Here is a 22287-nt window from a genome sequence, read left to right on the forward strand (position 1 = left end):
GGTTAATTACACACTTTGCATGTTGAGAACACCAGGCCCCTCTGAAACACTTGGAATAAAACTTGTTTGATTTCTTGACCATGCATTTCTCTGGTTTTCTGCAATCCCACGAGGTCTTTGTCACACTTCTGTGCAGCACTTCCATCCTCTGCGAGGGCAGAGTCCCTCTTGCTCTTGCAGACAATTGATTTCTGGGGGCACACAATGACCCCCCTCATCCTGGCAGATGTGGAAGTTGGATGTGGTGTCTGCAATTCAGAGGGTTTAAGTCAAACCAGAAAATCTGACACCGACATCCAAACCAGCTCGTGCACAAAAACTGTTGGGAAGTTGTGGTTACTGTGTCTCCAAAAGCGAAGATACAAAGATGGACTTTGGGGCTTATCACAGCACTTCTGTAAAATAAGGAATTTGTGACCCAGCAGCTTGGGAAGGAATTAATGGAAGGAGGGATATTGTACAGGTGTGAAGAAGATAAATGCAGAATGACTGCATTTCGAGTAGGTGGCACTGAATAAAATTGTGAGGGATGAGGTTTTAAAACAAAGGGAAGGAATTCCTAATCTGTGGGGAAAAAATCCAGTGAGGACTTTTAAGCACAAGGATGGCTAAATCTAAAAACCCTGAGCTGCAAATTCATGAAACAGGAGAATATGTAAGGAAACGTAATGATATGGTTGTGGTCACTTTCCACATACAGAGTAACTGTGAGGAAATATCCACTTCTGGTCACAGACAGATCCAGAACGCTGGATCAGAGGAACCTTAGGATTAGTGCAGTTGGCTCTAAAGTGATTAATCATTCATGATATATGTTAACTATTGAGGACCACCAAAAACAAGCAAGTCTGGGAAGATTTAGATAAACTAACAGGGAAGAGGGCAGCTGGCACCTATTACGCACAGCAGGGTGGGTGCTGCCAGCAGTCCCCCAACAGATGATTACAAGCAAATTTACCGAGATTTTTGTGGGCCAAAACTTTTATTTCCCCAGCTGGAGATAGAGCTTTGGGTTATTTTGGCCAGCCTCAAATGTTCCACACTGATGTCAGGTCCATCTTTGTACATGGAAAGAGATGGCCCAGACCCCACCCCTGGAAGTGTCCAAGGCCAGGTTGGACAGGGTTTGGAGCAACCTGGGATAGTGGAAGGTGTCCCTGCCCATGGCAGGTGGTTGGAACTGGAAGAGCTTTAAATTCCCTTCTGACCCAAACCGTTCCAGGATTCCATGATTTGGAGAGAAAGAGAACAAGCTTGTTTCTCCAAGTTTCACCATTTCCCCCCACATTTTGCCCGCCTGGGCGGGGTTCCCACACATACCAACGCAGCAGGTCCTCCGGCGCCTATAGCAAGTTCCAAAGGCAGCAAATGGCTCTGGGCAGGACTTCAGATGGAAGCAGTAGCCGTGGTATTCCAGACAACGCAAGGTGTCTCTGGGCAAGCCGAGACCTACAGGGAGAATGGGATTCCCAGTTGTGCTGCAGGATCAGTCCATTCTCATGGTCTTCCTCCTGCTGAAACCCCACAGACCCCAGTTAGGGATCTGACACAAATGCCCCCAAAACCCTAAAGTTTTGAGGAACTCATGGGGCGTCGGAGCACTGCAAGGAACGTTTTTGTACAACTGGAGTGAAACATAGAGGTTGATGGAATTTTCTGAACATATCCTGGCCATTCATGCTATAATGGGAAAGGACAGCCCAGTCTTGGATGCTTCTAAGTTCTGGGGCTGCAATGCTGCAGGGACATGCAAGGGACAGCATGGTCATCACATGCCCTGAAGATAAAATTATGACTTAAAAAAGCCCCCAAAAGCAGAATCTGGGTCAATTAACAGGAACAAGCAGTTTGCCCAGTTCCTTCTTTCTCTGGAAGCCTTTCTCCAAGGTGAGGATTTTCATTAAGGATGAAGAATAGGTAGGATAAAAACACAATCAGAAAATGAATCAATGCAGCAGAAGGGCTGAGGAAAGGGAACCAGAATATCCAGGGAGCTGAAGTCACTGGTGCAGTTCAACCTGAGCAACACCAGGAAACACCTCTGCTCTCTTTTACTGTACACAGAGGGGACAATTTTTAACCCTGGAGTTAGAAGAGGCAGATGATTTCCATGGTGCCACCATCCAGTAGGGCCAGAAAGTGGCATAAAGAGGCTTCAAAGAGTCACAAGGAGCCAACGCCTGGCAGAGGCTTCTGTGGGGAGGTTCTGGTGTGACACCTGCTCACCGTAGGTTAACTTTTTCCTTCTGCTTCTAGTCTGAGAAATAGGGAACTGCTCTAATGAAAGGAGCTGAGGGGAATGTTCTGCACCACCACATGAGTGAGCTCTACCTCCTACACAGGCAGACCCCAGCGTGGGTCTTGCCCCTTACCTGGAACGGCCTGGAGGAGGGCAAGCAGGAGAGCCATGAGGCAGGAGAAGAGCTTCATGGTGGAAGATCTCAGCTGCAGCGTGGAGACAGGGCCACAGTGCCAGAACCTTTGAGCAGGGGAGGAGGGAGCACTCTGGCATTTATAGGGCAGTGGGAATAGCTGTGGATGTCCAGGGAACCTTGGCAGGGGTGACAGGGGAAGGCAGCAGGTACAGCCTGACCGCTGCACACGGCTAAACCTGAACAATGCCTCGGGGGCACAAAAGCAAGGGGATAAATAGCTGTGCCTCCCTGCCTGACCACTGGGAAGGCTGCTGGGAGGGCCCCTTATCAATATGGATCCACCCAGAGAGTGCTGTTAACTTGAAATATCAATGTGGCTGGTAATGGATTGCCTGGAGGAAATTGGCCATCGTTTGGTGGGAGAGAAGGCAGCTGGAATATCATAGGATCATCATGGAATCATAGAATAGTTTGGGTTGGAAGGGACACTAGAGATCATCCTGTTCCACACCCTGACATGGGCAGGGACACCTCCCACTATCCCAGGGTACTCCAAGCCCTGTCCAACCTGGCCTTGGACACTTCCAGGGATTCAGGGGCAGCCACAGCTTCTGTGGGCAACAGAGGATGCATGATCCTCCTGTGATGCACCAGTTGTTCCCAAGAGAAAGAAATAAAGGACAATGATCATTCCATCCACAAACATACCAAAGAGTCGTATTTTGTTCTGTGAAAGTTCTGCAAAGAAAAAAAACCTCTGGTCTAGTGGAAGGTGTCCCTGTCCATGGCAGGGGGTTGGAACTGAGATGATTTTTCAGGTCCCTTCCATCCCAAACCCTTCACGATTCTATGATTCTTGAGGTGCAGATTATGGGTTTGCAGGTGTCACCAGCAGCACCTTCAGCTTTGCAGGTGCACAAAGAGCACAGGACAAGTGAAATCCATGAGTTTTCCTCAGGATTTGTCCGTACAGAGTTTGAACAATATCAACTGACATGCAAGTGGCAGCTGACAGCTCAGGTTCTCCCTCAGTCAGTTGCTTCAGTCTCTTTCTATACAAGATATTTATTGATGTTGTTCTGACCCAGCGGTTTTGATACGAGCAGTACAAACCTCCCCCTCAGTCATGGGCATTGTTTTCTGCCTCCCTGATTTCTTTGTTTGCTTTCCACTGCAAATTTGCAGGCGCCGTCCCGTCGTGAAGGAGAGGTGCTTGTGTCTCCATTTCCAGGTTCTTCAGGGACAGGGGTGAAACAAAGGCTGTAATAGGAACCCTTCGGTTGGCTCGGGTTCCCACGGAATCCAAGGGGATCCTAGCTGAGACATTCATCTCAGCTCTCAGAAAGGATCTGTCGTTGTAATTTGTCAGACCGGAGCAGAAACTCAGCTTTATCAATGATTTTTTTCTTTAAATTGCAAAAAATGGCTCTGTTCTGTAGTGATGAACTGGAAATGTTTGCCTTTTAAAATTTTATTTCCATGGGAAGTGAAGCACAAATTCAAAACCTCAGGTGTGTTAAAAACCTGGTGGAAGAGGAGTGATTGCCCAGTAATCTTACATTCAATATCCTTCTCCATCTTTTCCAGAATGTCCTCACTATCAGATCACAAGTGCTTATACAATCACAACCCCCTTCAAACTAGGATCAGAAATTATCCCAGAAGAAAAACAAAACAAAACAAAACAAAACAAAACAAAACAAAAAAACCCAAAAAACCCAAACCTTTGAAATTCAAGTTCCATCTCAGTCTGCCTTGACGCCTCTGCACTTTATTTACTCTCTTTTGTTCTCCTTTTCCAGGTTATTCTGGGTCAGAGACATGTTTTATATGGATCACAAAAGAAGTGCTTACACACAGTGGAAGTTCTGCTCCTTGTCTAAGGATCTCTTCTGAGGAGCTGCTGAGGGAGCTGGGAAAGGGGCTCAGCCTGGAGAAAAGGAGGCTCAGGGGGGACCTTGTGGCTCTGCACAACTCCCTGACAGGAGGGGGCAGCCAGGTGGGAGTTGGGATCTTCTCTCAAGTAACAAGTGACAGGACAAGAGGAATCACCTCAAAATGCACCAGGGGAGGTTTACATTGGATATTAGGAATTCCTTCATAGAAAGCTCTGTCCATCCCTGACAGAGCTGTCCAGGGCAGTGGTGAAGCCCCCATCCCTGAAGGGTTTTGCTGATCTGGCCTGGGACTCACATCCTTTTGAGGGAGAGAGTGCTTATGAATGGAACTCCTTCATAAGGGAAGACTTCTCTTTTGAAGTCTTCAGCCATGGGACAGCTCTGAAAATAATACCTGGGGCACTAAAATGGTGGGGAACATCTGCTTTTCCTGTGCACTTATCCAGATTTGCATTATGGCAATCTAAATCTGCAGGATTTGACTGCAGTTGGGGTGAAGTTGTCCTGGAACTGGCTGAAAATCTGTCCTTGTTTACATCACTGTAAGGAGCAAGTAACAGAGTGAGATGGATGAGGAGAGGTGCCACAGGGGGTGGTCAGCAGGGAAAAATGGGGGGGGGGGGGGAAGTCTAATAGCAATCATTGGGACTGAATAGACAAAAAATTTGAGCTGTGGAGGAAAAGAACCTGTATTTCCAAGAAGGAAACAAGCTGAATTTCCAGTCTGGCCTAGGGATGGAGGATCCTTCACTGAGCAAAATTCATCTCCAGCCTGATATACAGCTCGTGGAGCCTGTGAGCTGGCTCCAGGCTCCCTCTTGTGGGAAAAGGTGCTGGAGGAGGAAGGGACCTCAGGGTGCAGGATTTGCTCCAGTGGAAAGGTAAAAGCAAGAGGAAATGCCACTTTGCTCCATTCTCAGCACTGGCAATTCACAGAGTAAATGCGTGGTGATTATCAATATGTTTGGAGAGCGGGGATGGGATTTGGTTTCAGCCATCAAATTTTATGGAGGAATCGAATTTTTGGAGGGTGTCACTCACATTTGGGGTAAGTGTTTAACTAGAAAGCTAACTTTTTCCTAACTTCATATAATTTTGTAACATTTTTATAACTTTATGAAACTGCTCTGAAATTATACTAACACTGAGAGCTCTGCTCGGGCCAGGCTGTGGGCAGGATTAGGCTGAGCCAGGGAGGAGTTTCCTGGTGCTTTGTCCATTGCCCTACTGGCTGCAGCCACCACCTGTACTGTCCTTCTCCAGACACCCTGGTACCCAGCAGACTCTCTCCAGCATGCTGGGATGGAAATGAAGCTGGGAATGGAGTTGGAGAGGTGGGAGGAAGGCTTCACCTCCTTACTGACACTCTTATCCATGGCAGCCTTGCTCTAAGCACCCATGAGGAAAGGACTGGGCAGCCAGAGGTGGTGGTGGACCTTGCCTGCACTGGTGGGACATCCTGCCCTCCTTGGAGGAGGTCCAGCTGCCACTCCCAGGCAGCACAGGGTTGTGGCTGGGGCAGAACATCGGGAGCTGTGACTGGGCTGAGCCCATGGATGTTCTACTCTACCAAAACCTTTTCTGGGTCCACACCCAAAGCCCACCTCGGGCTCTCCTGTGTTCCCCCCTTGGCCACCATCTTCCCTCGGAGCATCCCTGAGCCCGGTTCCTGCCTTCACTGAGCCTCTACATCCCCTGATCCCACCCTGTACCTTCATCTCGCAGCCTGGGCTGGTCTCTGCAGCCAGGCCTTGGCCACCCTCCCCTCAGGTTGCTGCTCCATAGCCACAGCCTTGCTCCTGAGGGCACAGGGACACCCCGGGATGGTCCCCATGGAAAGGACATTCCCAGCAGCCAACCCAAGGCCCCTGGTCCCCTCCACCCTGACCTCGTGGCGCAAGGGCAGCGCGTCTGACTCCAGATCAGAAGGTTGTGTGTTCGAATCACACCGGGGTCAGTCTGGGGCACCTCTGGCACCCCTCTGCTTTTCTGGGGGGCTGTACTGTGGCAGAGGCAGGGCTCAGGGAGGCTCTGGGCAGATATAGGGGCATGGACTATGTGGGGAATATGATGCCCAGAGCTCTCCTCTGAGCTGGATGGAAGTTACAGCGTGTCTGTACCACAATTTACCTCAGGAAGGAGGTGAAGTCTTCCTCAAGAAAAGGCAGGAAACTTTTTAACTACAGGCTCAGTCACTCCTGGAGGACCTGGATGTGCTTGCCTGGCAGGATAACGTAGGGTGGTATGATCAGTCCAGGGGATTTCTGGAGGGGGATCAAGAATAATTACTCAATGTAGGATTATGGAAAAAGGGACAAGTTTCTGATAAACAACATGAGATTTTTTTTTCAAGAAGAATAAGAAAGACTGTCTAAAAAGCTCCAGCCTGGGCAATCACAGCTCAGAGGCCACATGAAGACTATGGAAACAATCCTTCTGAAAGCCATGCCCAGAGGGAGGAAGGATGTAAAAATGACTGGAAGGCCAAGGATTTACCAAGGCCAGACTGCCCTTGACCAAAAGAATAGATTTCTTTGAAGATGATTTCTTGGTAGTCAAGAGGACACTGAGGAACACAATTTCTCTTGACTTTGGTTTCACCTCTGACAGGGTCTCCCAGACGTGTCCCTGCAGCAGGACACACACACAGAGCAGCTGAGCTCGATCCAAAGGCAAAGCAAAGGGCCAGGACGAGGCACTGAGGGGGTTGGGGTCAGTGTTGGCAGCCCAGGTGACCCTCCACTGCTTGATGCCGAGCTGGCTGTGGTTTGGGGTCTCTGTGGTGGGTGCACAGGATGTTCCACAGAAGGAAGGACACGGGCAGCCCGACAGGGACAGGGCAATAGTGAGGGGACAGGGCCAGTGGCGCAATGGACAACGCGCCTGACTACGGATCAGGAGATTGCAGGTTCGACTCCTGCCTGGCTCAACACTTTTAGCCCAGGGAAATTCCTCCTGCTCCCTTCGTGAGTGCCTTCCTTCTCCTGCCCAGCATCCATCCTCCCTCAAGCTCCCAATGTCCTGTCCCAACACTCCAAAAGGGATGGAGCTGGGGCCCACACCAGAGCCAGGGGCACCACAGCAAATCCCACAGCAGAACACAGGTGCCTCCTGAACTGCTGTCCTGCAGCCAGGACAGAGCCAGCACTCCCAGCATGTCCTGGCACCTCGTGTGCTCTGGTCCCCAGCCCCCTCCAAGGCTCCCATTGGTCCTGCTGCCCTTTGTCAGTGCCCTGCCAAGTTCTGCATGTGACATCGATGGTCTCAGAGTAGGACACGGTCCCAGAGAAGCTTTGGAGTTTCCATCCTTGGAGTTTCGACTAACAAAACAACCTCATGCCAAAGACTGCTGTGCTCTGAGCAGGGATTACATCACCTGCTTCCTAAGGATCTCCTGAAATCTGTTTTTTTCTATACTTAATTAATTCTCTCACAAAGCTCATCCAGCGATGGGAACCCCCCAGAGCTCCAGGAAGGCCGGGCCAGTGGCGCAATGGACAACGCGCCTGACTACGGATCAGGAGATTGCAGGTTCGACTCCTGCCTGGCTCGCAATTTTCCTGCCCACAGCCTGGCTGTCATATTGGTGGTGACAGGGGACATCTTTCTCCATGGAACCCTGCCTCTGCGTGGTGTTTGTCCCTTCTTGGTGGGCTTCCTGCACAGCAAAACTTCCCCCGCATCAGAGGAGGCTCTGAGTGGACATACTGGCAAAAAACACTCCCCATGAGATGGTAAATCACTAAGAGAGGAGCCCAGAGAGGCTGTGGCCTCTACATCCTTGGAGATATCCAGAGTCTGAGCACACAGTCCTGACCTGCATGTCATAAATTGAGCCGAAATCTGGACTAGAGACCTCCATGTGTCTTTTCCAACATGTTATTTCATGTAAAATTCCAGTTTCCATGTTCTTTTGCTGCTTCATCCCACATTTGCGTGCTCATGGAGCTGTCACCACTGGTTTGCACCTTCACTGTGTCTGTGGCTTGGGCCAGGAAGGTCGAAGGTGTCCACATGCAGGGTAGCCCAGACCAATTGGCCATCAAGCAAGATCTTGCTACAACTCACCTGTCCGTCTCTCTGTCACCAGGCAGGAGCAAGTGGTGGACAAAACAGGTGGCCTTGGGCTGAGCTTTCCCCTCCACCAGGCACCACAGGTCCAGAGAGTTCTGTATTGGCTGGGAAATTTAACTACACATCCCACGAGGAAGGCAAGATGTGCCCTCCAACCCACCAGAGCAGCTGAGCTGAGCCTGGAGCTCAGTACAGACATCTCCTCTGCTGGGTGGTGGATCCAGTGGGACCACAGGTGAGGAGGGCAAGGCCGGCATGGGTGGGGCAGGTGGGGGGAGCAAGGTGAGATCCTGCCACTTCCCTTTAACCACCAACAAATCCAGGTGGTCCTGAAGTGGGGGCAGCAGGTGGGATCAGAGGCTGGGGCCAGTTGCTCAATGGACTATGAACACCCCTGACTATAGATCAGGGGGCCACAGGTTCAACTCCTGCCTGGATCACCCTAAAACTGCCTGGCTGTAGTGGAGGTGACAAGGGACAGTTGTCTTCCTGAGGTCCTTACCCTTCCAGGCTTTTTGTCCATCTCTCAAGCATCGGCATCACAGGAACATCATTTTGTGACACCAAAGCCGTGAGCAGGGCACTGATTCCAGAGCAGAACTTGGCAGGGCACTGACAAAGGGCAGCAGGACCAATGGGAGCCTTGGAGGGGGCTGGGGACCAGAGCACACGAGGTGCCAGGACATGCTGGGAGTGCTGGCTCTGTCCTGGCTGCAGGACAGCAGTTCAGGAGGCACCTGTGTTCTGCTGTGGGATTTGCTGTGGTGCCCCTGGCTCTGGTGTGGGCCCCAGCTCCATCCCTTTTGGAGTGTTGGGACAGGACATTGGGAGCTTGAGGGAGGATGGATGCTGGGCAGGAGAAGGAAGGCACTCACGAAGGGAGCAGGAGGAATTTCCCTGGGCTAAAAGTGTTGAGCCAGGCAGGAGTCGAACCTGCAATCTCCTGATCCGTAGTCAGGCGCGTTGTCCATTGCGCCACTGGCCCTGTCCCCTCACTATTGCCCTGTCCCTGTCGGGCTGCCCGTGTCCTTCCTTCTGTGGAACATCCTGTGCACCCACCACAGAGACCCCAAACCACAGCCAGCTCGGCATCAAGCAGTGGAGGGTCACCTGGGCTGCCAACACTGACCCCAACCCCCTCAGTGCCTCGTCCTGGCCCTTTGCTTTGCCTTTGGATCGAGCTCAGCTGCTCTGTGTGTGTGTCCTGCTGCAGGGACACGTCTGGGAGACCCTGTCAGAGGTGAAACCAAAGTCAAGAGAAATTGTGTTCCTCAGTGTCCATTTGGCCATAAAGGAAGAAATTGTATTGTCCTAGAGTGTTCTGCCCTTGGGAAGTCCATGGTCCCTGTCTCAAGTCATCATCACATTAGTCCTTCATTTCAGGAACATTCCTTTCATAGTCTTCCTGTGGGCTCTGAGGTGGGATGGACCAGACTCTTTTTTTTTAGTCTCTTTTTGAAAAAAAGTCTTTTCTTCTCATGTTGTTCCTCAGGAACCTCTCCCTATTTCCATCGTCTTACACTGATTCATTGTCCCTAATCACTCCAGAAGTCCCCTGGACTGACTGTGCCATCCCACACTGGCCTTCCAGGGATATATCACATGGACATAAGTCCAGGTCCCCCAGGAGTGACTGAGCCTGCAGTTGTGAAGCTTCTTCCACTTTTCAGAAAAAGTCTTCACTCCCTTCAGCTTCCTCACGAGGCAAAGTGCAGCAGGCACCCACCACACCTCCCTGCTTTGTCCTGCTCTTTGGTCGTGACCTCTGACCTGTCAATCATGGTCTTGACATCCGTGTATCTTCCAGGTCAATGGGGCCTCTGTCCCTAGGGAGGGGCTGGGCCACCACCTCTCCTGCCCCTCTGGAGACACCACATCCAGGAGCCTGTTTCCCCTGGGAGGGACTCTGCAGGGCTGCTCTGGCCAGTGGTACTTTTTGGCCTTCTTCCCCTCTGAAGTATCTCATTTAGAGCCCTCTTTGTTTAGCAAGGCAACAGGCAAATCCTGTTGGTGCCACTCCTCTGTCAGGTGAAACAAAATTCCCATTCCCTCAAAGAATGGCCCAAATTCCGGGATGACATTTGGGCAGAGGACCCCCCATCCCTGACCTCGTGGCGCAATGGCAGCGCGTCTGACTCCAGATCAGAAGGCTGTGTGTTCAAATCACACCGGGGTCAGGATGCCCCCTCTGGGGGATGTAAGATGGGCATCTCCTGGACATTTTCCTTTTGCCCTCCCACTCTGTAACTCTGCACCCCAAATCCCTGCTGAAGGGCAGTGGATGAGCCATGGCAGAGTGGTCTTTCCTTGATGGATGAGGGTTCAAAGTGTCTGGATAACCTCAGCCTGCTCTTATCCTATGTTTGCAAAGCTGACAGGATTAGTGGATACTCCAGATGTGGCTTCGTGTCTGGGTATCAATTCCTCTGATCCTAACCCTCATTTGGAAGTGCAAGGACCTGTTAGGGGGGATGTTGAGCTTTTGATGGGATACCCTTCCTTCTTGGACCAGGGTAAGAGAGCAGAGGAGACTGCTGTTCTGCTAAGTTCTGTATTTCTTTGTCTCATAGCTTTCTTGAAGGCAGAGTTCAAAGGGGGTTACATGATAAGGCCAAGCAGCAACAGCAAACAGCAGGCAGAAAACAGCTGCTTCTTCTAATTCTATATGTTCCATATATTTTTTCTTACAGAAGTGTGGATTATATTTGCTAATTGACCAATAAGATTAACACACCATTCTAGTTTTTCTTTTCTTAGCCTATCCTGGTCTAATTCTAACAGTCCTAAGCCTTACACAAGTGTTACACAGGTATTACACAGATTTGTGTGTACAGTTTCTATCAACTCTTATTGTTTATGTGAACACTATCTAAAAAATGGGAACAGTATAGTTCCATCTATATTTTGTCTAAAGTAAAGAAATTCTGTGAAAAGGCAACATTGCTGCAGCAAGAACTGTGTTTAAGGTCTCTGCTACAGCTGTTTAATGTTTAAGGCACTTAGCATATATTTCTACTAAAAGTTAAAAACACGTATTTCTATTTCACTTTAGTGTGACTTCATGTATCTCAGCCTATCCAAAGGTTTTAATTCAACCCTTGTGCTTTGGCTTCCCTCTGGGCCTCAGTCCAGAGAAACTTTCACTACAACAGGGGGATAAAATCCCTTTGTATGTTCTTCCTCAGGTTGAATAATCCCAATTTCTCTCCACCTCTCCTCGCATCCCCCATATCCAAATCCCCCACCACTTTGGTGGCTCTCACTGAACTTGCTTCACTAGGTCAGGGGGGTTTTTGGTGATTCTGTTGAAACACTTGGCTGTGGGGAGCCTAAACTGAGCCATCAGGACAAGCCATCAGGATATTTAATTCTCTGCTTCGTCTCTTCCTGATTCCCCATGGTGAGATGGACAGAGGGGATGGAGGGCTGGAAAAAAACAGGGCTTGAATCTGTAGGAATGACCTTATATGAGTAATAGTTCATAAAAAGTAGTTGAACTATTTATAGGGCTCTTTAAAGGTGAATTTTAAAATATATAAGCAGGAGACATCCTGAGATAAGACAATGGAAGGCAAAGGCCTAAGATCCCTTATCCCATAACTCCTGGAATGACAGCAAAGGGTTGAGTGGGATTTCCTCAAGATGTCGCTGCCTCACTGCTTTCAATGTCACAGAATCATCAAGGTTGGAAAAGACCTCAAAAATCATGAAGTCAAATGTCCTTGGCTTTGGCTCTGTCTCCATAATGTGATTTTCTGTCCTTTTGGCTTCTCAGAATGGAAAGAAACTCAGGTATTTAGTCTTGCAAATCTTCCACAGATGGCAAAGCCCCAATAATACAATTTTCAAGATGCTGTTGTTGGGACAACTGGCACTCTCTTGACAGGATATCTGGTAAGAAGGATGGTTCTGGTAGATTTCTCATCAGAAGTATTTTCACTGTAGGCAATGGGAACAGTTTTGCATTTCATAAAAAATGCTGAGTTTACAACTATTCTGACTTTTCAATGGGCTGAAGTCTTAAGACTTTTAAAAGCCTTTTTTTTTTTTTTAAAAGCAGGAGAGATTTGAGTCACAATCTGTAGAAGGTGTCCCTGCCCATGACAGGAGGGTTAGAATGAGAGGTTGTTCAAGGTCCCCTTCCTACCCAAACCATTTGATAATTCTGTGAAGAGCTGCCTGGTGATGAGATTTAATCAAAGGGACACTTCAACAGAGAGTAGAACTTGATGTCTCCTATTCAAGGAAAGCTGTCTTAAGTTACTTAATAACCAAGATTATTTCATAATCTTGAGACTCTCTAAATGTTTCCAGTTAAACCACTCTGTCTTGCATAAACAAGGAAATCTTTGAGGCCATATCAAATGGGGAAACATGAGGGAGAAAGGCCTAAAATATTCCTTATTGCTGTAAATCCCTGTAATAAATGCTCTTTCATATATAACTTTATTTTCCAATGAAAATCCAGCTGTCGGGGAATGGTGATCAGCCCTATCGAGGTCTGTGACACAAAGTATTTTACTCTGAATATTGACATAGAAGTAGCCTGACCAGAGGAAGATGTGAAACATGAAGCTGGGACTCCTTCACAGAGTGACAGATTGGGTCCAACTCTGGACTTTTTGTGTCTAGTGAAAATGTTTTTCTGTGGAAACTTGAACTGTGTTTTGTCAGGCAGCAAGGGTTTGGGGTTTTTTCTGTCTGTGTAAGCAACTGCGCCACTCTCATGTTACCAGGCTTCCTTCTAGAATGATCCCGTGACTGTTTTGGAAGCTGAAGTTTTGATTTCATTTCTCTCCACCCTGTTGGATCAAGTCTCAGTGTCTGAGTTGAGGACAAGTTTATGTCTCCCTGTTAGTGACCAAGGAAAGGTTATTTTTTATCTGCTGGACCTTCCTAAGGATAAAGACCACAGAAACACAGAATGGATAAGGTTGGAAGGCACCACTGGAGGTCATCTGGCCCAACCTCCCTGCTCAAGCAGGCTCATCTAGAAGGCATTCCACAGGATTGTGTCCAGACAGTTCTGGAATGTCTCCAGTGAGGGAGACATCACACCCTCTCTGGGCAACCTGCAGGTCCTCCTGTTTGTGGAGGGAGGCTCATTCCATGCCAATAAAAGGTCTTTAGCATCTTTATTCCCTCAGTACTTGAATCACTGATGAAGTGGCTGCTGGAGAAGTGATGGAGGAGTCTATTAACATTTGGACACCAGGAAGAATTTCTTCATGGAAAGGGTGGTCAGGCATTGGAAGGAGCTGCCCAGGGCAGTGGTGGAGTCCCCATCCCTGGAGGTGTCCATGGAATAACTGGACGTGGCACTCAGTGCTCTGGGCTGGTGACAAGTTGGGGATTGGTCACAGGTTGGGCTCAGTGGTCTGGGAGCTCTTTTCCAACCTAAATAATTCAGTGATTCTGTGATTCTAACAGACTTTGTGTCTCTCATTGTCTCTGGCCAAGCCTGCCCCTGTTGCTCTCATCCCTTTCCCTGCTTACATCTTCGGCTCGCTCCTGCCTTAATGCAGAGCAGGATGGGGGTGCCAGGGCTGTGATTGCCCATGGGGTGCCCCAGTCTTCCATATGGGGATGAATTTTTATAAATATCTTCAGCAACTCCAAAGAGTGAAATATCAATGTTTTTAATTTTATTTCAGGTACTTAAAAGCCACACCAACAGCAGGGAACTTCATAAGAGCAAGTGGGAAACAATCTGACAGAAGTACACTGGGGTAATAGATTTAAGGGAAAATAACCCAGGTTGTGACACTGGGTAGTTTCTTTCCCAATGTACATCTTGTTGACAGTGTGTGGTTGATATTTATCTTTCTCTGCAATCAGGAGGCAGAAGGGCTTTCAGCTTGTACACTGAAGTCTTTAAAATCAGGCTATAAACCAGTATGAGATGGATTATCAACCAAGAACCTTCAAGACAGAAATATTTCCTTGGATTTTTTTCAGGGCAAAACAACAATAAAAAGGGCTCAAAGCATTTCTTATCTCTATCTCTGTTGCAATCTCCAAGCCTGAAAATTGTCAAACTTCTTTGTGTCATCAGATTCCAGACCTTAATCCATAATTAATTTCTTGTAAACTCTTTTTGCTCTTTTTCAGCTGTTTTCCCAGGTGCAGACCCAGGATGTACTCCTGAGTGATTTTCAGGTTGTTGCCTTAGGAACTGGGTGAATACCAGAACAAATTCCAAAAAAACCTGGACAAAGCACTGGGACCACCCTTGTGAGCAGACACCAGCGCTGGCAGCGAGATGCAATCAAAAGTAGATTTTTTTAATGAGTAAATGTCTAAATGAATACAAGGCAGAGCTCATCAGTTTGTAGGTACCTGTCCTTCTAATTGCATTCCCTGCTCTATCATCATCCATTAGCTTTTCAAAGCCCCAGAAATGTGTTAGATACTTCTTACACCTTATGTTTGCACTGAAAAGTCATGGGAATTTTTCCCAAGAAAGAGAATGGCAAGACAAGGCTGGAGCAGATGGCCCTGCTCAGCACATCATTCCCCATCTCCCAAAGTTGATAGAGAAATAATACAGCTCTTAGTCTTTTGAGCATGGAAAATCGACCAAATTTCTTTGCTTTGCCGGAGCTTTTCCCTGGGATTTTGTCCCTTATATAAGACCAGGAGCTGTCTGCAAATGGGATTTGATCCAAGAGCCTCCTTCCTTCCTTCCTTCCTTCCTTCCTTCCTTCCTTCCTTCCTTCCTTCCTTCCTTCCTTCCTTCCTTCCTTCCTTCCTTCCTTCCTTCCTTCCTTCCTTCCGAATTCCTTCCGAATTCCTTCCGAATTCCTTCCTTCCTTCCTTCCTTCCTTCCTTCCTTCCTTCCTTCCTTCCTTCCTTCCTTCCTTCCTTCCTCCCTCCCTCCCTCCCTTCGTTTCTTCCATTTTCATGCTTTTGAGATCTTAAATAATATTTCTGTACTTAAAACTGTTCTTGCAACTAAATCACTGCACAAGACCTATATCCTTTACACAGGGGAAATGGCTGATTAAATACAGAACTGTTGTAATCTGAAAGGCCAATTAGTTTTTAGGGTAAAAACCAGAGATTTCACTTATTTGTGGTTCGATTGCGACAGCTTTGGTCCAAATAACGTACCAGCAGAACTGCTGAGTGTCCTGGGGCAGGAGGAATGAGTGGAGGGGAAGGAGGGAAGGAAAGGCTCTATCCACCCGCTCCTGTGAGAACATCCACAACAAAATGTCCTGGAGCAGCACCATCCCTGTGTTGGCAGTGAAAGGTGTAGGGACAGAGGTACAGGAGCTGGCTCTGTAATATCAGCTAAACTGGCCCAGTTTGGGCCCAGGCCAACTGGTACCAACCCACAGGGGCTGGCACAGGCTGGGAACCACCCCCTGTGTATTGTTTTAGTCCAGACACCTTGTTCTGGAGGATGAAGGAATTTAACAGCGTGGATGTGGCCAGCCACCTTTGATGCCTCAGAATCACAGAATGGTTTGGTCTGGAAAGGACTTTTGCACCCACAAGCCCAAACTCATTGCCCCTCTGGAGATCTGGAGATGGGGGTAAAGGGTGGGTTAAATTCTGTTTTATACCCCCAGCAAAGGTGTGGGAGTGAAAACTGTACAGATGACTCTTGAGAAATGCAGCCCTTAATGCTGCTAGGAAGACTTGGCCTTTCCAAAGGTCAGTTTCCTAGAAGTGTCTGGCTCATTACCCAGGAGGAATCCCATCCTTGAAGGAGGGGGGTGAGGTGCTGCTGTTCAGGACGTGGTTTCCCAGGAAAGTCATGCACAGGGGAGCAGGAGCTATTGGCCCTGTGTGGCTCTGTGAGACCTCTACGCAGAGGGGGCTTGGGGTCACTGAAAATCATCTTGAACATTTTGTAAACTTCAGCAGGGAAAGTCAGGTTGGTTCATGCCTTGTCAACATATCTGTGAAGAAGGGAGATCAAAAATTAACAACTCTTTGATTTCCCTGTTCTTCTGAGGGATTCTTCCATGCTGGACTGTGCAGGTGCTGCAATGTCAGTCCTGCTCCCAGCTGAGGTTGGAGCAATCCTCATCCCCCAGCATGGGGACCAGTGTGGTGGGGAAACAAAATCCATCGGTGGAGAGATGAAATAAAAGAGATGAAATGAAAGGAGAGAGGCAGAGAGCAGATTTACATGGGCTCCCAGAGGCTCATCTGATGGAACACACAATCCCCAGAATGGTTTGGGTTGGAAGGGACCTCAATCCAGTTCCAATCTGCTGCCATGGGCAGGGTCACCTTCCACTACCCCAGATTGCTCCAAGCCCTGTCCAGCCTGTCCTTGGACACTTCCAAGGATGGGGCAGCTACAACTTCTCTGGGCAACCTGTGCCAGGGCCTCACCACCCTCATGCTTATCTCAAGGAGACACTTAAAGGACATCAGATATCAAGGAAATGCTCAGAGTCCTGTCTCTATGACTCCTAAGAAATAACACAGTCATCTAAAAAGTGCTTTCCATCCACAAAGGGTGTAGGTTCAGGAAAAACTAATTGAAGGAAAAAAAGTTTCACGAAAAATAATTAATTGAAATTTAAACTAGAACGTGGGAAGCAAACAATTAGGTGATGTAGGAGCAAGTGAAGAGCCAGGCACTGCCACTTCTCTTCCCATCTCCAGCAGATGTGGCCCGTTGGGTGGGAGAAAGCAAATTCCACCCCCAGCTCCAGCTCCTGCATTATACAATGCCCTGATTGGCTCACTGGAAATTGGTGATGTGCTTGATGACATCATGGCTTGCACAACTGGGTTTCGTCTGTGATATTGACCTTGGAAGTTGTGGGCTGCTTTCCAGAGGGCTGGAAATGAGGTAACTGAGTAAATTGAATTATCTAATTAATCATTTTAAGTGACTCCTCCAGGTGGCTGGTTTTCTCTGTTCTTTAGACATGTCCAAGGCCAGGTTGGACAGGACTTGGAGCAACCTGGTTTAGTGGAAGGTGTCCCAGCTCATGGCAGGGGCTTGGAACTAGATATTCTTTTAGGTCCTTCCAACCCAAACCATCCTGTGATATATGGTATGATATGATATATATTTCAAGCCATCTTTTATAACTGAATGGACATAGTTCTTTGTTAGATTAGTGGTATATTTTCTTTTAGTGTTATCCCTTACTGTGTGTCATCTGTCCAGGTGGAGATCTGCAGTGGTTGACTCACAAGGCGGGATTTAGATGTCTGTAATCACTGTGATTTCTCCTGGGGACAACGGCACCCAAGCAGAGACAGGAATGGTGAGGAAACTTTGTGCAACTCCAAGCTTTAATCAGGACACTGACCTGTGTAGCAGACAGTTGTTTAAATCTCAAATAATTTATTATTGTTATTTAGCGTTTATAGCAGAAGAAAGATTGCTAGCAGGAGGACAGAGCAATTCAAGACAACTGAACTGTGAGGAGGGAGGGAGAGGGACACTTGATGAAGCATCTTATTAAAGGCTCATTTGCACCTGGTGCCAAACCAGACAAATATGAATAATTGTAAAATGATTTGTTGGAAATACAGTCTGGAAAGCTTCTGGACTCATAACAGTGCCTTTCTCTGGGTTCTGAGATGGCATCATTTGACCATACCCATATTGTGCAACTGTCTTGGCTCCCAGTCCAAGGTAACCACATTGGGCTGCCGGCTGGAATAGCTCCTAGCCAGGACTAATCATTGAAACAGCCCAGGAAATTTTGGCCATGGTCTAGCAGAGGCCAAAACTGCCAGGGCTGTTCTAATAGTTTGGATTCTAATATTATGGATGATCAGTTTTCGATGGTCACATCCTGGCACGGAGAGTTCAGCTGAATCACTGCTCACACTCTGCTACCTGAATTAGCTGCAGCTCAATAAACTGTAATGTGATCTTGGATGTAGCAGGCACAAGGGAGTTGTCTATTACAGATGAAAACAAGCACGGGAAAGTCAATGCCATGCTGACATGGTTGATTATAGATACAAATGCATAAGAATCCAATTCTTGTGGCTGCAGCATTAGCAGCTTCCTACCTAACAAGAAGCAATGGAGCTCCATGATTCTATTTTTGATGACGACGATGATGATGATGGTGCCAACGTCAACAGAACCTACCCAATACACCACAGGATTAGACATTTAAATGATGCTCGGAGGGAAGCATTTAGACCCTGCTCACTGTTTAATGAAGACACTTCTGGTGTTTTAGTTTGTCATCAAACTGTACAATAATTCTTAAAAATCAAGGCTTTTGTGTTATTCTGCAGGATACCATCCACACAGAAGTCTCAGTATTTTCCAGGAAAAGCAGCAGCATCAGAGCTGTGTGACAGATCAGGAAACTCCTTATCAGGACCCCTTATCACCCTCCCCTCCACAGAGGAATTCCGCTTTAGCTTAGAGGTGCAGAGGACAGCACATTCTCCCAGCTGGTGTTCAGTGCTGTCATTTAAATGTCTATTTAATGTTGACTCAGTGTCTGGGTTGCAACATGAGGGCACAAGCAGTTGAGATCACAGCAGCCAAGGGCAGGTAATAATTGACCAGCTTCCCAAACCTCAGCATGGTGCCATCCCTGAACCCTAAATGTACAGGGGCCTCCCCCTATGCCCCTTCAGTGACACCACGAATGTCTCACACACCAGGATTCATTAAATGCCCTGCTGTGCTTTCCCTCCTCTAAAAAGTTTAGGATATTTCTTTAGTAGAGGACCTTTGTAGCTGTCACCAAGCACAGTGAAGACTGCTGGAGAAACAGAGGTAAAACCTGCCCTGTGCACCCATTTAGCCCATGTGAGGTGGCACAAAGCATTCTAACGACGAGTGATACATGGGAATATCGTGTGCAACAGCAAAGTGTATCTATTAGAGGATGTCCACTGATAAATTTTCATTAATGAAGCAACCTTGGCCCTCGTTTTCCCATTTTCATTGTGCCCTCAGCAGGATGATGCCAAAGGGTAGAAACATGGAATCACAGAAGGGTTTGGGTTGGAAGGGACCTTAAAGACCATGCAGTTCCAACCCCCTGCCATGGGCAGGGACATTTTTCACTATCCCAGGTTGTTCCAAGCCTCATCCAACCAGATTTTGAACAGTTCCAGGGATGTTCCACCTTCCATTAAACCAGGTTGTTCCAGATGGAGCAACCTGGGATAGTGGAAGGTGTCCCTGTCCATGGCAGGGGGTGGAACTGGATGATCTTTCAGGTCCCTTCCAACCCAAATCATTCCATCATTCTGTGATTCTATAGTAATGACTTGTGCCATAATTAGGAAAACCAGGAGAATACTTGAATTATGTTTTAACATGCACTTGGTTTTAATGGAACATAAGCACATGCTTCCTAATTAACCATGTGCCTATGGGATTTTAAAGGCACATTTATAGTTCAAATGGTAAAATGAAGTTTTGCCGCTATCCAAATACATGTACCCTATTTTAAATAACCTTTCTCAAAAGCATAATTCTTAGCAAATTCACAGCTCTTAGACTTTTTTTTTATTAGCCATTAACTATTAAATTGCACTTAAAAGAACATTTTTGAGAACATACTGAGGCAAACCCCTCCTATATAACATCATATATGTGGTGCTTGCTATGAATTGTTATGGGGGTAGTTTGTTATCCAAGGAGGTAACAAGAGAAGAAAAACGCCTGCCTTGCAGAAGACTGAGAAATCAGAGTTAAATGCTGTTTGCAAAGGTTTACCCCACTCAGCATTTCAGATTTTCCTTGCAGTATCACCCTTGGAAAGGGGCTGCTGGGGCAAAATTCAAGAAAATTGAATTGCAAATTCCCCTCAGCTCCTGTTTGCTTAGAGAGCTTGATTTCTCTGGGATAGGTACTTGCAGCTCCTTGAATTCCCAGCTCATGTGTGGAGGTAAATGTTCAACAGAGATCTCCAGGACTCCATCCTGGCCCTGGGTACCGTGGGGTTCAATTCCATGCACACACTTCCATGTTCCAGCCCCAGGTCACTGCTGTGCTGCATGAATTGTTCCGCTCCTCGCCTGTTTTATACAAGTTTTGCCCGGTTTTAAGCAACCAGTTTGCACCTGTCTTTGTTTTTGTTAGAAGTCAAAGTAATGGAATTTTCCTCTTGCTCTGAGTGATATTTTTGGGCTGCCTGTGCTAGCAGGGCTCAAAGTGTTGGTCACTTTCACAGAATCATGGAATGATGGAATCCTTGGAGGGTTTGGGTTGGAGTGGACCTTGCAGGTCATCTCATTCTAACCCCCTGCCATGGGCAGGGACACCTTCCACTAGACCAGATTGTTCCAAACCCCATCCTTGATTGTTTCCAGGGGCATCCACCACCTCTCTGGGCAACCTGTGCCGGTGTTTTACCACCCTCATTGTAAAAATCTTCTTCCTTATTCCCCAGAGGGCTGTTTTCCTTCAGAAAGGAGGTTGTTCAGCAAAATAGGAGTGCTGTGGCAATCCACATCAATGAAATTGAAATAATTTAACTCGAATAATAGATCGACTCTGTTCCAAAGGAGGGAGAGAGTAAAGCCATGGAGGTGAGTGGAGCCTATTCAAATAACAAAATGCAATCACAATCTTCCCCAGTGCCACAGTCTGATTTTATTTGGGAAAAACACGACTCCTCCCTAACATGGATGTTTTACAGACAAGTGCTTCCACTGGCACAACATTCCCACACTGTTCAGTCTGTGTGAAAGACAGGTGAGGGAAATTCACATTTCAATGGGTCTTGAGAAAAACAAAAAGGTTTTATTTTCTGGGTTTATTCATGCTGGCGTTGCAGGTCAGGCACCTGCCTCTGTATCCCACTAAAGAGAAAAGAGAGGGGTGACAAATTAAATTTCTTCTCCATTAGAAATGGGTAAAACTGGAGAGCTGCTGGTAAAGGAAAAGACAATTTCCAAGACAAGGGTACAAAAAAAAAATAAAGAGGGACAAAAAAGAATCACTTGACATTTCTTGGTTAATTAGACTTCATGTGTGGAAGACGGAAATCAGTGTTTATCTTGCTGTTATTTGCTGCATAAACTCACCTTGTTGCCTTCCTCTGCGCTGCTCGAGCTGGCCCATTACTGTGCAAATTAAACATAAACCTCAGTAATGTTTTCATCCTTTGAATAATTCTTGGAACAAAAATGCCATTAACTCCGAGTTAAATATAATAAACGAGGTAATAAGGAAGCAAACCACTGAATCAGAATGTCAGAGGTAAGAACTGCAGGAACAGTGTTTAACCTGTTCATTAGCCCAGGATTTTGTTAAGAACCTTCCCTGCATTGATCCCCTACTCAGAAAATTTACAGCCACAGGGATCATGCCCTGAAGTGAAGCCCCAGAAGATGTTGCCCTTCGAGGCATTATGTCAGATGAGATTCTTGTGGAATCAGCCCATTCTCCCAACCTTTTGGGGCAATAAGAGCAGAAATGTTTGGTGTTCTGTCACAAACTTGTGCACGTATATGAAATAGTTTATTTCCTTTAAAAGGAAAGAGATACATTAGTGAGTGTTAGAACTCTTAACTGCTGAGGTTTTTAATATGAATAACAGGAACTGAGTGCAAAGAGGTCAGAATTTGTGCCTTAGGGCTGAAGGTGAAGCGGTGGGGAATGATGTGGGATGGAATGCCAGGCTGGATGGGCTTGGAGCAACCTGTTTTAGTGGCAGGTGTCCCTGCCTATGGCAGGGGTTGGAACAAGGTGATTTTAAGGTCCCTTCCAACCCAAACCATTGTATGATGTAAGTGAGAACTGAAGGAGGAGGAGAGCTTTGTGTCAGCTCCCTGCAGTTGGGTGAGGCTGTCCTGGGACCTGTTTAAAAAGTGACAAAGAACAGTTGCATCACCGCAAGTCTTTCCCAATGCTTTCCTCTGCCTTTGACATCATCCACCTGGTGACAGGGATGGGGTGATGGACGCAAAATGTTACGTGAACTGTCAGTGAGTGACAAATCCTGGGTCAAAGCTGGGCCCCCACTCCAATG

At 47.3% G+C, this 22287-nt stretch overlaps 1 protein-coding gene and 5 non-coding genes across 6 annotated transcripts; 4 read left to right on the top strand and 2 right to left on the bottom strand.

Annotated features, from left to right (window-relative positions):
* Positions 1 to 120: 120 nt before the first annotated feature.
* On the bottom strand, positions 121 to 2430 carry LOC125323017 (gallinacin-11-like). Its single transcript, XM_048297537.1, has 3 exons — positions 2373 to 2430; positions 1321 to 1449; positions 121 to 248 (listed from the first exon to the last, which is right to left on the bottom strand). The coding sequence occupies exons 1-3, from the start codon at positions 2428 to 2430 to the stop codon at positions 121 to 123; spliced, it is 315 nt and encodes a 104-aa protein (XP_048153494.1).
* Positions 2431 to 6158: 3728 nt separating this feature from the next.
* TRNAW-CCA lies at positions 6159 to 6230 on the top strand. Its single transcript has one exon. It is a non-coding gene; the product is annotated as a tRNA-Trp (tRNA).
* An 899-nt stretch (positions 6231 to 7129) lies between these two features.
* Positions 7130 to 7202, top strand: TRNAR-ACG. Its single transcript has one exon. It is a non-coding gene; the product is annotated as a tRNA-Arg (tRNA).
* A 550-nt stretch (positions 7203 to 7752) lies between these two features.
* TRNAR-ACG lies at positions 7753 to 7825 on the top strand. Its single transcript has one exon. It is a non-coding gene; the product is annotated as a tRNA-Arg (tRNA).
* Positions 7826 to 9259: 1434 nt separating this feature from the next.
* On the bottom strand, positions 9260 to 9332 carry TRNAR-ACG. Its single transcript has one exon. It is a non-coding gene; the product is annotated as a tRNA-Arg (tRNA).
* Positions 9333 to 10452: 1120 nt separating this feature from the next.
* On the top strand, positions 10453 to 10524 carry TRNAW-CCA. The gene has a single exon. It is a non-coding gene; the product is annotated as a tRNA-Trp (tRNA).
* Positions 10525 to 22287: the final 11763 nt, after the last annotated feature.

The sequence above is a fragment of the Corvus hawaiiensis genome, chromosome 3 (genome assembly GCF_020740725.1).
Source record: "Corvus hawaiiensis isolate bCorHaw1 chromosome 3, bCorHaw1.pri.cur, whole genome shotgun sequence".
NCBI classification, from domain to species: Eukaryota; Metazoa; Chordata; class Aves; order Passeriformes; family Corvidae; genus Corvus; species Corvus hawaiiensis.